This window comes from Alosa alosa, chromosome 20 (genome assembly GCF_017589495.1).
Source record: "Alosa alosa isolate M-15738 ecotype Scorff River chromosome 20, AALO_Geno_1.1, whole genome shotgun sequence".
Taxonomy (NCBI): domain Eukaryota; kingdom Metazoa; phylum Chordata; class Actinopteri; order Clupeiformes; family Clupeidae; genus Alosa; species Alosa alosa.
The window spans coordinates 10619335-10633607 of record NC_063208.1 but is presented as its reverse complement, the minus strand read 5'-3'; the positions used below and the strand labels follow the sequence as shown (position 1 = coordinate 10633607).

The following is a 14273-nucleotide window of genomic DNA, read 5'->3' as shown; positions in this document are numbered from 1 at the left end:
AATCATGGAATCTACGAGTTAAGAAGCAACCCTTGTATCCTTATGATTTTAGTGTGTCTTATTTTGAATGCAAAAAGTGGCCATGATAAGAACAGACCTGTAGGCCTACACAAGTTAATGTATTTAACTGAATGATGTTGCTACCCGCTATGTGAAGAAAATAAAGCACGCTTCCCAAATCTGCTCCCTACTCCTGCAACCTCTTGTAAACCACAAGTTGTGCTTTCCATCTCCTATTCATGCAACTCTTTGTGCACAAAACAATTTGTGTTTGTAATTTGTGTAACAACAGATAAAGTATATTTTGGTATACCAAAAGCACATCTGTATCCACATTATGTGTGTGCATATGTGAGTGTTGTGTGTATGGATGGAATTTCACAAAATTGGCCATGAATTCAAATTTAACCTTTATCCTTTGAACGTTTACATCACAAGATAATAGCAGATGCATGTCTTGAGATAGTGAAGTGTGTCAGTTGCAGCTCTGTGGATAGAATTTCACAAAATGTGGTGTGTATCTCAATAATGTGGTAATGATGCAGCATAGAATGGGATACAGTTAGCCAGCAATTAGGCCCATAGATAATGTTAAGATAGGCTGGCCTTGACCTTGAATACCTCGATAAATAGACACGTTCTATAATATATACTTTCACCAAAGACAAACAAAGAATACTTCATTTGTATAATCACTTAAACACAGAAAAAAGAACAGGCAAATGGTGAAAATATTTATTTAAGATGTGAAAAAATATAGGCTATTAGATGTGGATTATCCAACCAGATCGTCACTTTGATGAGGATCTTCATTTTTCTCAATGAAATGATCTGGAAGAATAAAGTACTGAGTTTAATTGGTGTGGACGTCTTTTGTGAATTACTTTTGAATAGAAAATATGATTTGTTTGCTGTTTACTAAATTCTGAAGCTGGAAGATTAATGAGGACAAACCTACCCATTGGCCAAACAACATATTGCTTACAAAAACATTTTTGTCTAAATCTGGACAACGTCTCTCTTACTTCATTAATTACTAAAATCAGTATTTTAGAACTGTGAAAGACTTACCAATATAGGGTTATAGACTTAGTAATTTCATTCTCAATGTGAAACTGGGTCTTTTCCATATGTTTTGGAGTCGGCATTCCACACAGTCTGAAGACTTTTTTTGTTATGTAGTCCTATACAATGACAATGTGACAAACCACGTGGTTAAAATGAATAATAAAAGCTTCTGTAACATTGATCACTAGGAGTTAAATCTGGATGGAATTGGTGATAATTGCACCATGGCATAATCCATGTTAACGACATGTAACAGATCAGTGATTCTGTGCTTTGTGAAACTTACCTGAACATCACGCAATGATTTGATCTTGCTCATATCAAACTTAGGTCGTGGCTTGTACCAAGCAGGTTTTGTTTCAGACTCGTTGGGATAGATATCCATAAGGATCTCCCAGCAGAGTTCATATACATGCTTCACATATAAAAGACAAACATTGAAATGTTGAAATTATATCCTTATACAGGACTAGTCTCATGTGAAGGTGTTAATAATAAATCATAGTAATTCAACTGATGGATTTAACTGAATTCATTAGTATTGTTAAAAGACCTAACCTTGCTGTAATTGCGCCTGGTAGTCATCTTGAGATGTTGTGCACAAGTTAAACTTTGTATAAAAATTTCAGATGGAGATGGCTTGGGTAGTCCTGATAGAACCTTTGGGCCTTCTTCAAGGTCATACATCTCCCATAATTCCTTGACCACAGAGTGCACCAGGTTTTGCACTTTAACTTGACGATTGTTAGGAGATGGCTGTGAGGTCTGCCTGTTATTCACTTTCAGCTCATGACCTTTCACCTTTAGACTTATTTTAATGCTCTGGTCAGCGGCCTGTTAAAGAGAGATAGAGAAAGAGAAAGAGAGAGAGAGAGAGAGAGAGCAAGAGAGAGAGACACTGATCTATGAAATAACCAGTATTTCCTTTGGTGTGGAAATAAATCAGTTTCTGTTGTACTTTACCTAAAATATGACACCAGTCTCTCGGCATAATGATACAGTAGTAAAATAACTAATGTGCAAGTTGTCATGACAAGTGCAATACACAAACTAGCTGGATCAAGTTAACATAAGAATCATAGGTGAGCATCTTACAGTTCCAGTAGGCTGCAGTTGCTGTGGAGCCTTTGATGTCTCTTCTCCCATGTTCTCATGAACAACTGGAGACTTCAGCAACTGAAGGCCATCATCAGCAACATCCACCACATCAGAGTTTGTCCCAATCAGATTTTTGTGTGGCTGCAAAAACAATTCCTATTACTTATACATCTCACATTAGAGGGGTTTACAAAGTGAAGCTGGCTGCTTTGTTTTAGGGAAATTGGTGTAGCAAATCAATTTCACTCTTTGTTGAGGACTATGTGATTAAAAAAACAGACACATAAATAACAAAACACACCATTTCTAACATCATAACAACATTCTAACAAATCCATGTGGTTCATTACAGTCTATAATTCGCATGGGAATGTAGATGCAATAGCTAATTCAGACTTCTCCAAAACCAAAACACATTCTTACGGGAACAGCTGGAGGACTCAGTTGAGAATCAGGCAACACTACTACCTCAGTCATCTCATAAATGCTGTCAGGTGTAGCAGTGGCCTGCTGAAAAGAGAAATAAAACAATCATTGATGCATCAAATTACATTTCCTTTGGTGTGTATAGAAACCTGTATCAAGACATCAGTTTCTGTCATTCTGTATGTGAATTATGCTATCAGTCTCTCTGCATAAATGTCGTAGTACGCAAACTAATGAGCACTACGAACTTAAAGTTAAAAGAACAAAGGTGAGTATCTTACTATTTCTGCAGGAGGCATGAAGTCTTCAGGATCAGGCAAAAGCTGTAGAGCTTCTGAAGTTCCTTCTCCCACGTTCTCATGAACAGCTGGAGACTTTAGCAGCTCAAGGCCATCATCAGCACCATCCACCACATCAGCCTTGGTCCCAATCAGATTATTGTGTGGCTGCAAAAACAATCCTGTCACTCATACAGTACAAGTCACATTGGAGGGGTTCACAAAAAGGGTTTGTTTTCTTAACCATAATATTTCCAACATGCATAACCCAACACCTATAATAACTAGGGCTGTCAATCGATTTAAAAATTAATCTAATTAATTACATACTCTGTAATTAATTAATCTAAATTAATCACATATATAATTTTTGCTGTGAAGGTATTTTAAATATTTAAATTCAAATGAATCATGGAATAATCAGCATTAGTGACATTAAAGTTCAAAAACTCTTTTATTATTATTTTCACTGTTCAAATAATTGCCATAATAATCTATGATATGACCTAATATGCTGAGGAAATAAATTCAAATGTGCTTCAGGAAGAAGTCTTTTTTTTCACATACAAGGCATTTCAGGCCACAGATATAACCTAGGGGACACAATGAAAATTAATTAACACTCCCCTCAATGTCAACACTTATTTCTTTGCATTGATGTGCAACTATAGAGTTGATGAACTCCGGTGATATGCAAATTCCTTGCTGCAGACATTGCAGAGGACTTTCAACACTTTATTTTTTATCAACACCATCAGGCCATTTTTTAAAAGTAAATGTTCCAATCAATGATCCAGGCAGCACGTTTTCTTCTCTCTCCTTCATTTTACAGTCTAATTTTTACTGACTAGAACGGCTCGGGGTCAAAGGTCATACGGAATCGATTAATCTGCACTAATTTTTTTAATCAGTTATTTTTTCTCAAATGAATTAATCGAAATTAATCAGTTATTTTGACTGCCCTAACAATAACACAATCTATTACACTAATATTACACATACAAACAGATGCCTTCGTCAATACTTGTAAGTATGAGTCATTTTGAAAGTATTCCTGTGAAGTGTTCTCTATAAGAAATGTCCTTCCTACCTGTATGGTTGATGTGAGCAGCAGATGGTCTGATGACATCAGCTTGGCCTCTGCTACCTCCTCCTCCTCAGATTTGAGGCTCTCAGTAACCTTAAGGTATTTGCAAACATTGTCTTCCACAATGACACTACCTGCATACTGAGGATTTTGCTGGCTGATATCTTGGTCAGTCTCTGTGATAATTTCAAACCGCTGCTCATAGCTCTGTTGACAAAATCATTTACACAGTACATGCAACAAGTGAAGCTAAAGCAAGCTGGTTTAAAAAAATAACATTCTTACCGGTATGGCTGGAGGACCCAGTTGAGAATCAGGCAACACCCCTCCCTCCATTATCTCAAATCTGCTGTCAGGTATAGCAATGGCCTGCTGAAAGGATACATAAAACAATCATTGGTCCATGAAATACATTTATTTAGGTGTGTATAGAAATCTATGAAGTCATCAGTTGCTGTAATTTTATATGTAAATTAGGTCATCGGTCACAAACTAATGGGCAAGCAAATGATATATACAGACTAGTTGGATGCAAAACTGCCTTTGTCAATACTTGTAAGTATGAGTCATTTTGAAAGTATTCCTGTGAAGTGTTCTCTATAAGAAATGTCCTTCCTACCTGTATGGTTGGTGTGAGCAGCAGATGGTCTGATGACATCAGCTTGGCCTCTGCTACCTCCTCCTCCTCAGATTTGAGGCTCTCAGTAACCTTAAGGTATTTGCAAACATTGTCTTCCACAATGACACTACCTGCATACTGAAGGATTTTGCTGGCTGATATCTTGGTCAGTCTCTGTGATAATTTCAAACCGCTGCTCATAGCTCTGTTGACAAAATCATTTACACAGTACATGCAACAAGTGAAGCTAAAGCAAGCTGGTTTAAAAAAATAACATTCTTACCGGTATGGCTGGAGGACCCAGTTGAGAATCAGGCAACACCCCTCCCTCCATTATCTCAAATCTGCTGTCAGGTATAGCAATGGCCTGCTGAAAGGATACATAAAACAATCATTGGTCCATGAAATACATTTATTTAGGTGTGTATAGAAATCTATGAAGTCATCAGTTGCTGTAATTTTATATGTAAATTAGGTCATCGGTCACAAACTAATGGGCAAGCAAATGATATATACAGACTAGTTGGATGCAAAATGAAAAGAACAAAGGTGAGTATCTTACCATTTCTGCAGTAGGCATGAAGTCTTCAGGATAAGGCAAAAGCTGTAGAGCTTCTGAAGTTCCTTCTCCCATGTTCTCATGAACAGCTGGAGACTTTAGCAACTCAAGGACATCATCAGCACCATCCACCACATCAGAGTTAGTCCCAATCAGATTATTGTGTGTCTGCAAAAACAATTCCTATTGCTCATACATCTCACATTAGAGGGGTTTGCAAAAAAAAACCCTCTAATGTGAGATGTATGAGCAGCTCGTATTTCTCACATTAGAGGGGTTTGCTTTTATTGCCATAATATTTTTAACTTGTGTAACTCTGCTGTAATGACACGATGCATTACACAAATGCATTTGTACCTTTGTGTTTTTAACTGCCTTTGTCAATACGTAGGTGTTATTCGGAAACCATGTATTTGAGGTGCATTGCATACAAAAATGTCCCTCCTACCTGTATGGTTGGTGTGAGCAATATAACATCTGATGACATTAGCTTGGCCTCTGCTACCTCCTCAACCTCAGATGAGAGGCGCTCAGCAACCGCAAGGTGTTCACAAACATTGTTTTTCACAATGTCACTGGGAGCATGCTGAAGATGTTGCTTGCTTATATCTTGGTCAGTCTCTGTGATCATTTCAAACCGCTGCTCATAGCTCTGTTGACGAAATCATTTTGAAAATAATCAAATAATAGAACACAGTACATGCAACAAGTGAAGCTAAAGCAAGCTGGTTTAGAAAATAACATTCTTACCGGTACGGCTGGAGGACCCAGTTGAGAATCAGTCAACACCCCTCCCTGCATTATCTCAAATCTGCTGTCAGGTGTAGCAATGGCCTGATGAAAGGATACATAAAACAATTATTGGTCTATGAAATAACATTTATTTCGGTGTGTATTGAAATCTGTATCAAGTCATCAGTTTCTGTCATTCTAAATGTAAACTATGTTATCAGTCTCTCTGCATAAATATCGTAGTACACAAACTAAAGGGCAAGCAATCCTAATATAATGAAAGATACAGACTAGTTGGATGAAACAGTTAAAAGAACAAAGGTGAGTATCTTACAATTTCTGCAGTAGGCATAAAGTCTTCAGGATCAGGCAAAAGCTGTAAAGCTTCTGAAGTTCCTTCTCCAATGTTCTCATGAATAGCTGGAGACTTTGGCAGCTCAAGGCCATCATCAGCACCATCCACCACATCAGCGTTGGTTCCAATCAGATCATTGTGTGGCTGCAAAAAAAAAATCCTGTCACTCATAAGTCATACCAGAGGGGTTTACAAAAAGGGTTTGCTTTCATTGCCATAATATGTTTAACTTGTGTAACTCTGATGTAATGACACAATGCATTACACAAATGCATTTGTACCTTTGTGTTTTTGACTGCCTTTGTCAATACGTAGGTGTCATTTGGAAACCATGTATGTGAGGTGCATTGCATACAAAAATGTCCCTCCTACCTGTATGGATGGTGTGAGCAATATAACATCTGATGACATCAGCTTGGCCTCTGCTACCTCCTCAACCTCAGATGAGAGGCGCTCAGCAACCGCAAGGTGTTCACAAACATTGTTTTTCACAATGTCACTGGGAGCATGCTGAAGATGTTGCTTGCTGATATCTTGGTCAGTCTCTGTGATCATTTCAAACCGCTGCTCATAGCTCTGTTGACAAAATCATTTTGAAAATAAGGAAACAATAGAACACAGTACATGCAACAAGTGAAGCTAAAGCAAGCTGGTTTAGAAAATAACATTCTTACCGGTACGGCTGGAGGACCCAGTTGAGAATCAGGCAACACCCCTCCTTCCATTATCTCAAATCTGCTGTCAGGTATAGCAATGGCCTGCTGAAAGGATACATAAAACAATCATTGGTCCATGAAATACATTTATTTTGGTGTGTATAGAAATCTATGAAGTCATCAGTTGCTGTCATTTTATATGTAAATTAGCATGCAAAATGAAAAGAACAAAGGTGAGTATCTTACCATTTCTGCAGTAGGTATAAAGTCTTCAGGATCAGGCAAAAGCTGTAGAGCTTCTGAAGTTCCTTCTCCCACGTTCTCATGAACAGCTGGAGACTTTAGCAGCACAAGGCCATCATCAGCACCATCCACCACATCAGCCTTGGTCCCAATCAGGTTATTGTGTGGCTGCAAAAACAATTCCTATTACTCATACATCTCACATTATAGGGGTTTACAAAAAAGGGTTTGCTTTCATTCGCCTTATTCACCAGGTGGCTAGAGCGAGGCTAAAGGGTACACTTGCCATTACACCGAAGTCCAGCAGATGGTGGTGGTAATGCACTCCGTTTGCAAACTGCCAAAAAAAAAACTCACTGAAGAAGAAGGACAGGCCAGTGAACCCTTCTTTTCGGTGAGCTTTGGCAGTTTGCAAACGGAGTGCATTACCACCATCTGCTGGACTGAGGGGTAATGGCAAGTGTACCCTTTAGCCTCGCTCTGGCCACCGGGTGAACAAGGCGAATTGCCATAATATGTTTAACTTGTGTAACTCTGATGTAATGACACAATGCATTACACAAATGCATTTGTACTTTTGTGTTTTTAACTGCCTTTGTCAATACGTAGGTGTCATTTGGAAACCATGTATGTGAGGTGCATTGCATACAAAAATGTCCCTCCTACCTGTATGGTTGGTGTGAGCAATAGAACATCTGATGACATCAGATGCTTGGCCTCTACTACCTCCTCAACCTCAGATTTGAGGCTCTCAGTAACCTTAAGGTGTTTGCAAACATTGTCTTCCACAATGTCTCTACCAGTATGCTGAAGATGCTGCTTGCTGTTCTCAGTCTCTATGATCATTTCACATCGCTGCTCATACCTCTGTTGACAAAATCATTTAGAAAAGAATCAATTAATAGAACATTCATATAGCAAGTCAAGATAGCTGTTTTTTGTAGAAGTGAAATTGGTGTAGCAAATCAATTTCAATATTTGTTGAGGACTAGGACATGATGTATTGCTTTTAACATTTGTTATCACTACATTTCTTCTTACATTCTAACAGATCATGTGGTCAATTATATTCTATAATCTGCATGGCCAGATTGAGGCAATAACAAATGAAGACTTTTCCAAAACCAAAACACATTCTTACCATCACGGCTGGTGGGCACAGTTGAGAATCAGGCAAAACCCCACGCTCCATCATCTCAAATTTGCTGTCAGGTGTAGCAGTGGCCTGCTGAAAAGAGAAATAAAACAATCATTGGTCCATTAATTAACAGTTCCTTTGGGGTATAGAAATCTGTATCAAGTCATTGGTTTCTGTCATTCTAAATGTGAACTATGTCATCCGTCTCTCTGCATAAATATTGTAGTACACAAACTAATGGGCAAGCAATTGTAACAAATGAAAGATACAGTCAAATTGGAAGCAAAAGTTAAAAGAACAAAGGTGAGTATCTTACCATTTCTGCAGTAGGCATGAAGTCTTCAGGATCAGGCAAAAGCTGTAGATCTTCTGAAGTTCCTTCTCCCACGTTCTCATGAACAGCTAGAGACTTTAGCAGCTCAAGGCCACCATCAGCACCATCCACCACATCAGCGTTGGTTCCAATCAGATCATTGTGTGGCTGCAAACACAATTCCTGTCACTCATACAAGTCACATTGGAGGGGTTTACAAAAAGGGTTTGTTTTCTTAACCATAATATTTCCAACATGCATAACCCAACACCTATGTAACAGCAGAATCTATTACACAATACCCCTACAAACAGATTTGCATTAATTTACTGCCTTTGTAAATACTTATAATTAGGAGTCTTTTGGAAAGTATTCATGTCTCTCCATAAGAAATGTCCTTCCTACCTGTATGGTTGGTGTGAGCAGCAGAAGGTCTGATGACATCAGCTTGGCCTCTACTACCTCCTCAACCTCAGATTTGAGGCTCTCAGTAACCTTAAGGTATTTGCAAACATTGTCTTTCACAATGTCTCTACCAGTATGCTGAAGATGCTGCTTGCTGTTCTCAGTCTCTGTGATCATTTCACATCGCTGCTCATACCTCTGTTGACAAAATCATTTAGAAAATAATCAATTAATAGAACATTCATATAGCAAGTCAAGATTTTTGTAGAAGTGAAATTGGTGTAGCAAATCAATTTAAAAATTTGTTGAGGACTAGGACATGATGTATTGCTTTTAACATTTGTTATCAATTCATTTCTTCTAACAGTCTAACAGATATGCTCAATTATATTCTATAATCTGCATGGCCAGATTGAGGCAATAACAAATGAAGACTTTTCCAAAACCAAAACACATTCTTACCATCATGGCTGGTGGGCACAGTTGAGAATCAGGCAAAACCCCACGCTCCATCATCTCAAATTTGCTGTCAGGTATAGCAGTGGCCTGCTGAAAAGAGAAATAAAACAATCATTGGTCGATTAATTAACAGTTCCTTTGGGGTATTGAAATCTGTATCAAGTCATCGGTTTCTGCCATTCTATAAGTATAAGTATATATACTCTTTTGATCCCGTGAGGGAAATTTGGTCTCTGCATTTAACCCAATCCGTGAATTAGTGAAACACAGCACACCGTGAGGTGAAGCACACACTAATCCCGGCGCAGTGAGCTGCCTGCAATCACAGCGGCACTCGGGGAGCAGTGAGGGGTTCAAGGGCACTTCAGCCATGGCCCACTGGTCGGGGCTCGAACCGGCAACCCTCCGGTTACAAGTCCAGAGTGCTAACCAGTGGGCCACGGCTGCCCCAATACATTAAATAAATTATTGCAGCACAGCAACAAATGTGCAAGCAATCCCAAGACATTAAATATAGGATGCAGAAGAAAGTGCATGCCTACCAGTATGGCTACAGAGACCAGTTGGACATCAGGAGAAGAGAGCGTGAACAAATTAGCCTCCATCACCTCACATTTGGCGATAAGGTCTGGAAAGTGATGAGAGTTTGCCTTGCCTTCCACTTTTGTATCAGCCAGTTCCTCAGGGACCTGATACAACAAATACAGTATTGGAAATGGTACAGCCTATGGCAAATTTTTGCAACTGTGTAATTTATATCCTAATTTTTTGATGTAAGGTTGGGCTTCAGCTAGTAAACCTATGAAGCACATCACACACCTGTACGGCAGCATCTTTGTACTGTCCTATGTGACGGGTGTCATGGATGCTTGCACATCTCTCTATGGTACTGCCCACAGATGAACACATTCCTGAAGTAAAAACATACTAAAATTTAGCTACACTTCTGTGCGTTCAGACAAATATTTTCCAAAATGGTTAAAAAATGAAGTAGCTGACCTAGTGATGCCTGAGATGAACTGCTCTCCTCTCTAAAGTAATGACAAAGCGGCACCTCCTTATCCTTATGACGAATGTTCAGAGCTATCTCCACTTTCTCTGTAAACTGCATCACTACTCGCTCCAGACTGCCCAGACGAGACCTGCAGTCTTCCACGAGTGCCCTGAGACCATATCTGGAGATACCAATGGCAAGCATTAGTCAGTACATTAAGGAAAATAACATACTTTTTGTGGTTAATCAGTGAGACTGCAAACCAGATATACCACCTCTCGTCATCAGCTTCAGTCTCCTTGTCTGAACTTATCCTCAAAATAGATGGACAACAAATATTATGTGCTTCCTGTGGAGACATTTTTGTGAAAATAAATACCTCAAGTGATCCTTATAAGTAATTTAGAGCTGTAAAATTAGCTCATCCCTAAGGAAATTTCACCTGGCTGTGGGACTTCCTATCATCCTGCAGGTGAACCGCAGTTATCATGGTTTTCTCGATTTGCTGAACCATATGGACAAACCACTGCCTGTCACGGTTGGCTGACTGCATGACTTTAGTGCAAGTATTGATTAAATCCTACAGAAACAACACAAATGATCAATCATGATGGCTCAAAAGTTTTTTTTTATCCAAAAGACAATTTCTATCAGATATTCTCAATGGGTAGGATGAATGAACTATACCATTGTTACTGTGCTCCAGTACTTAGCACAGACAACACTCTCAGCTACCATCCTCTGCAGCATAACCAAGTCCAATGGCTCATTTTCATTCCTTGTGGGACAGTTAACAGCTACAGCCATCTCCTGAAAAAAGGGGCAGAGGGATTCCTTTTCTATACATTTACACTTCATCTGGACCCTCTGTTTCTCTCTCCTGTGTTTTCATGTGTCACCTGCATTCAGGTTTGCTATAAATGTCTATAAGTAGGCTAACATGAGACAATGCTGCTATTTCTTGGGCTGATCCTTTCCCGGTATTCATACTGACCTATAGCATCAATGATATAAATTATCTAAATGCCCCCATTGGCATTCCTTAAGTACTTTCATTATTATAGGTCAAGCACTAAAGACATCCATGTTGGCTTGAGATAGCGTACATGTACATCATTTTAAACACCTAATACATGTCAGTCTATGTTAAGTGGAAACAGTATTTGACCATTTTGTTATTGGAATAAGTTGGGAAGAGTTATTGGGATTTGGACTATTCCACAAACATTTCTAACCACCAAGCCCATTTTTACCTAGTTGAAACCACTAGATGGAAGGACAACCAAGTCATAGCACTGTATCATCACTTTAATGTGTTGCATGTTATCACTTCCTTATGGTGTTTGCCCTTTACATGCCTTTTAAATTCTTACCATGAGTGCCAAAGTTGGGACCATGCTACTGCCAGCATCTCCAATGCTTTCCCACAGTGGTGGCTTTAGTGGAAGTTTACCATGTGGCTCACCTGAAGGCAAAAATAATTTACATGTGATAATGAAGACATGTAGACATGATACATTACATTTGTAAATTCAATCTCTAATTTCCAATGGAAATATACATAAATATATACTTACTTCCAGCCAATAGGTCATCCATCCTGAGTAAAACCACTCAGGTTTGATGCTTTCAAAGAATTTAATACAACACCTGATAATGATAACCAAGCCTATTTCCAATCAAACCAAACCTCAAATGACCTGGAATCACTGAAGATTCTACTTTGTCAAATTTGGAATGGAATTTCATGAGGTCAGTAAAATAAACATTCCATAAATTGTCATGGCAATAAATGTGCTGTTTTAAATCTGAGGCAGCAACAATGGGTTTAGAATGTTTATTCTCTTCACCTCAATCTTCACCCCCAAATCAAATCAAAAGACTGTAGCCTATGATTAGCCTACATCATTTTTAAGTTTACTAATGATTTAGCAGTGGTTGGCCTCATTTCTGACAATGAGCAGGCTTACCTGAATGAGGTGTAGAGACATGGTGCCAGGACAACAATCTCCCACTAAATATTAATATGACATTATGGAGATCATAGATTAAAAGCATAGTCAGCAGAAGATCATTATCATGAGCATTGCCCTAAGATGAATGGCTCTCAGTTGGAGAGGGTAGAAGAGGTTTTAAATAGCTTGGTGTCCATATTACTGAAGACCTGATGTGGACCAAGCAAACTGATTCCATGAGGAAGGCACAACAGCGTTTTTTTAATCTTAGACGCCTCAAGAAATTTTACAGATCCATTAGGCCAGTGTTTCTCAAAGTGTGGTCCGGGGACCACTGGTAGTCCGCAAGCTATCCCAAGTGGTCTGCGAGCAGACGTGGTAAAATATAATATAGATGAGTTGTTTGCAATATTGAACCAACTTGTATGTAAATTAGGGCTGCCAAAATAACTGATTCATTTCGATTAATTAATTTGAGAAAAAATAACTGATTAAAAAAAATAATGCAGATTAATCGATTCGATGACCTTTGACCCAGAGCCATTCTAGTAACCATTCAGTAACCATTAGACTGTAAAATGAAGGAGAGAGAAGAAAATGTGCTGCCTAGATCATTGATTGGAACATTTACTTTTAAAAAACGGCCTGATGTTGATAAAAAAAAAAAGTGTTGGTTAAAATAAAGCACTCTGCAATGTCACCGGAGTTTGTCAACTCTAAAGTCACACATCACTGCAAAGAAAGAGTGTTGACATTCAGGGGAGTGTTAATTTATTTTCATTGTGTCCCCTAGGTTATATCTGTGGCCTGAAATGCCTTGTATGTGAAAAAAACTTCTTCCCGAAGCACTTTTGAATTGATTACCTCAGCATATTAGGTCATATCATAGATTAGTATGACCATTATTTGAACAGTGAAAATAATAATAGAAGAGTTAATGTCACTAATGCTGATTATTCAATTATTCATTTGAATTTAAATATTTAAAATACTTTCACAGCAAAAATTATATATGACGATTAATTTTGATTAATTAATCACAGAGTATGTAATTAATTCGATTAATTTTTTTAATCGATTGACAGCCCTAATGTAAATCCAAACAGTTCTGCAACACTGCCTATGTAAGTTATGCCAGTTAAATCATATGAATCCTCTGACACAATAAGCAAGGTGCAAAGACAGTAAGTAAGGTGGTTCAGTGAGTAGGCTTATTGTGTAATATACTGAAGTAGGTATACTGTTTTTTTTAGCTAGGTGGTCCGTGATTTTGTTTTTATTGGTTAATAAGTGGTCCTTGGTCTGAAAACCAAGAAACACTGCAGTAGGCTATTGAAAGTGTTCTTACAGGCATAGCCTAGAAATAACACACAACAATTAAGAAAAAGCCCTGCAGAGGGTGGTGAGGTCAGCAAAACGTACCACCAGGATTACACTATCCAACCATCATGAAATGTAGGCCTAAATCAGATGTCAATTCAGAACCAAGAAACCATCCCAAATAATCCCAAACCACTGTAAAACCACTACTGAGAGACAGGGAAAAAGCTTCCATGGCAATCTATACAGCCTATCGGCATCCTGAACCTGGAGCAATACTTCAATTCACTTTAAACATGCACATCAGCTTAAATCACATGATATTTGACATTTGTGCATACTTGTATCACAGTAACATAGTGTAACACACAGATGTCTATTTTGTATAATATAAAAATAATGCACACTGCACTGTAGGCTAATTGAAGTCAGTAGACTAAACATTTCACTTGGGGCAGCCGTGTAGCCTAGAAATCTAGACGCACCCTAGATGGGTGCATGTATCCCAATCCTAATTCACGGATTGGGATACATGCACACACCAAATATCCCTCAGGATCAAAACAGT

The 14273-nt window shown here is 38.5% G+C and overlaps 2 protein-coding genes across 2 annotated transcripts; both read right to left on the bottom strand.

The window, feature by feature from the left end:
* Positions 1-734: 734 nt before the first annotated feature.
* On the bottom strand, positions 735-4324 carry LOC125285432. The gene is made up of 9 exons (XM_048229880.1): positions 4243-4324; positions 3961-4164; positions 2874-3038; positions 2590-2676; positions 2164-2307; positions 1627-1902; positions 1355-1483; positions 1072-1184; positions 735-831 (listed from the first exon to the last, which is right to left on the bottom strand). Coding segments are annotated over exons 1-9 (1170 nt in total). The 5' UTR covers positions 4294-4324; the 3' UTR covers positions 735-830.
* Positions 4325-4703: 379 nt separating this feature from the next.
* LOC125285653 lies at positions 4704-12108 on the bottom strand. Its single transcript, XM_048230190.1, has 22 exons — positions 12008-12108; positions 11804-11895; positions 11118-11240; positions 10873-11010; positions 10706-10779; positions 10436-10611; positions 10256-10347; positions 9979-10125; positions 9440-9526; positions 8978-9175; positions 8576-8740; positions 8263-8349; positions 7788-7988; positions 7125-7289; positions 6897-6983; positions 6595-6798; positions 6202-6366; positions 5886-5969; positions 5584-5787; positions 5139-5303; positions 4860-4946; positions 4704-4781 (listed from the first exon to the last, which is right to left on the bottom strand). The coding sequence occupies exons 1-22, from the start codon at positions 12027-12029 to the stop codon at positions 4704-4706; spliced, it is 2841 nt and encodes a 946-aa protein (XP_048086147.1). The 5' UTR covers positions 12030-12108.
* Positions 12109-14273: the final 2165 nt, after the last annotated feature.

What these genes read in the sequence shown, in the direction of transcription:
- LOC125285432 (XM_048229880.1), bottom strand. Translation starts at nt 4,293, where the DNA reads ATGGAGGGAGGGGTGTTGCCTGATTCTCAACTGGGTCCTCCAGCCATA. An exon ending in TCATGCCTCCTGCAGAAATA is followed by an intron (nt 2,677 to 2,873) that starts GTAAGATACTCA and finishes TTCTCTTTTCAG; the next exon opens with CAGGCCACTGCTACACCTGA. An exon ending in CCAGGCGCAATTACAGCAAG is followed by an intron (nt 1,484 to 1,626) that starts GTTAGGTCTTTT and finishes TTATATGTGAAG; the next exon opens with CATGTATATGAACTCTGCTG.
- LOC125285653 (XM_048230190.1), bottom strand. Translation starts at nt 12,029, where the DNA reads ATGGATGACCTATTGGCTGGAA. An exon ending in TGGGTCCTCCAGCCGTACCG is followed by an intron (nt 6,799 to 6,896) that starts GTAAGAATGTTA and finishes TTTTGTCAACAG; the next exon opens with AGCTATGAGCAGCGGTTTGA. An exon ending in TCATGCCTACTGCAGAAATG is followed by an intron (nt 4,947 to 5,138) that starts GTAAGATACTCA and finishes GTATCCTTTCAG; the next exon opens with CAGGCCATTGCTATACCTGA.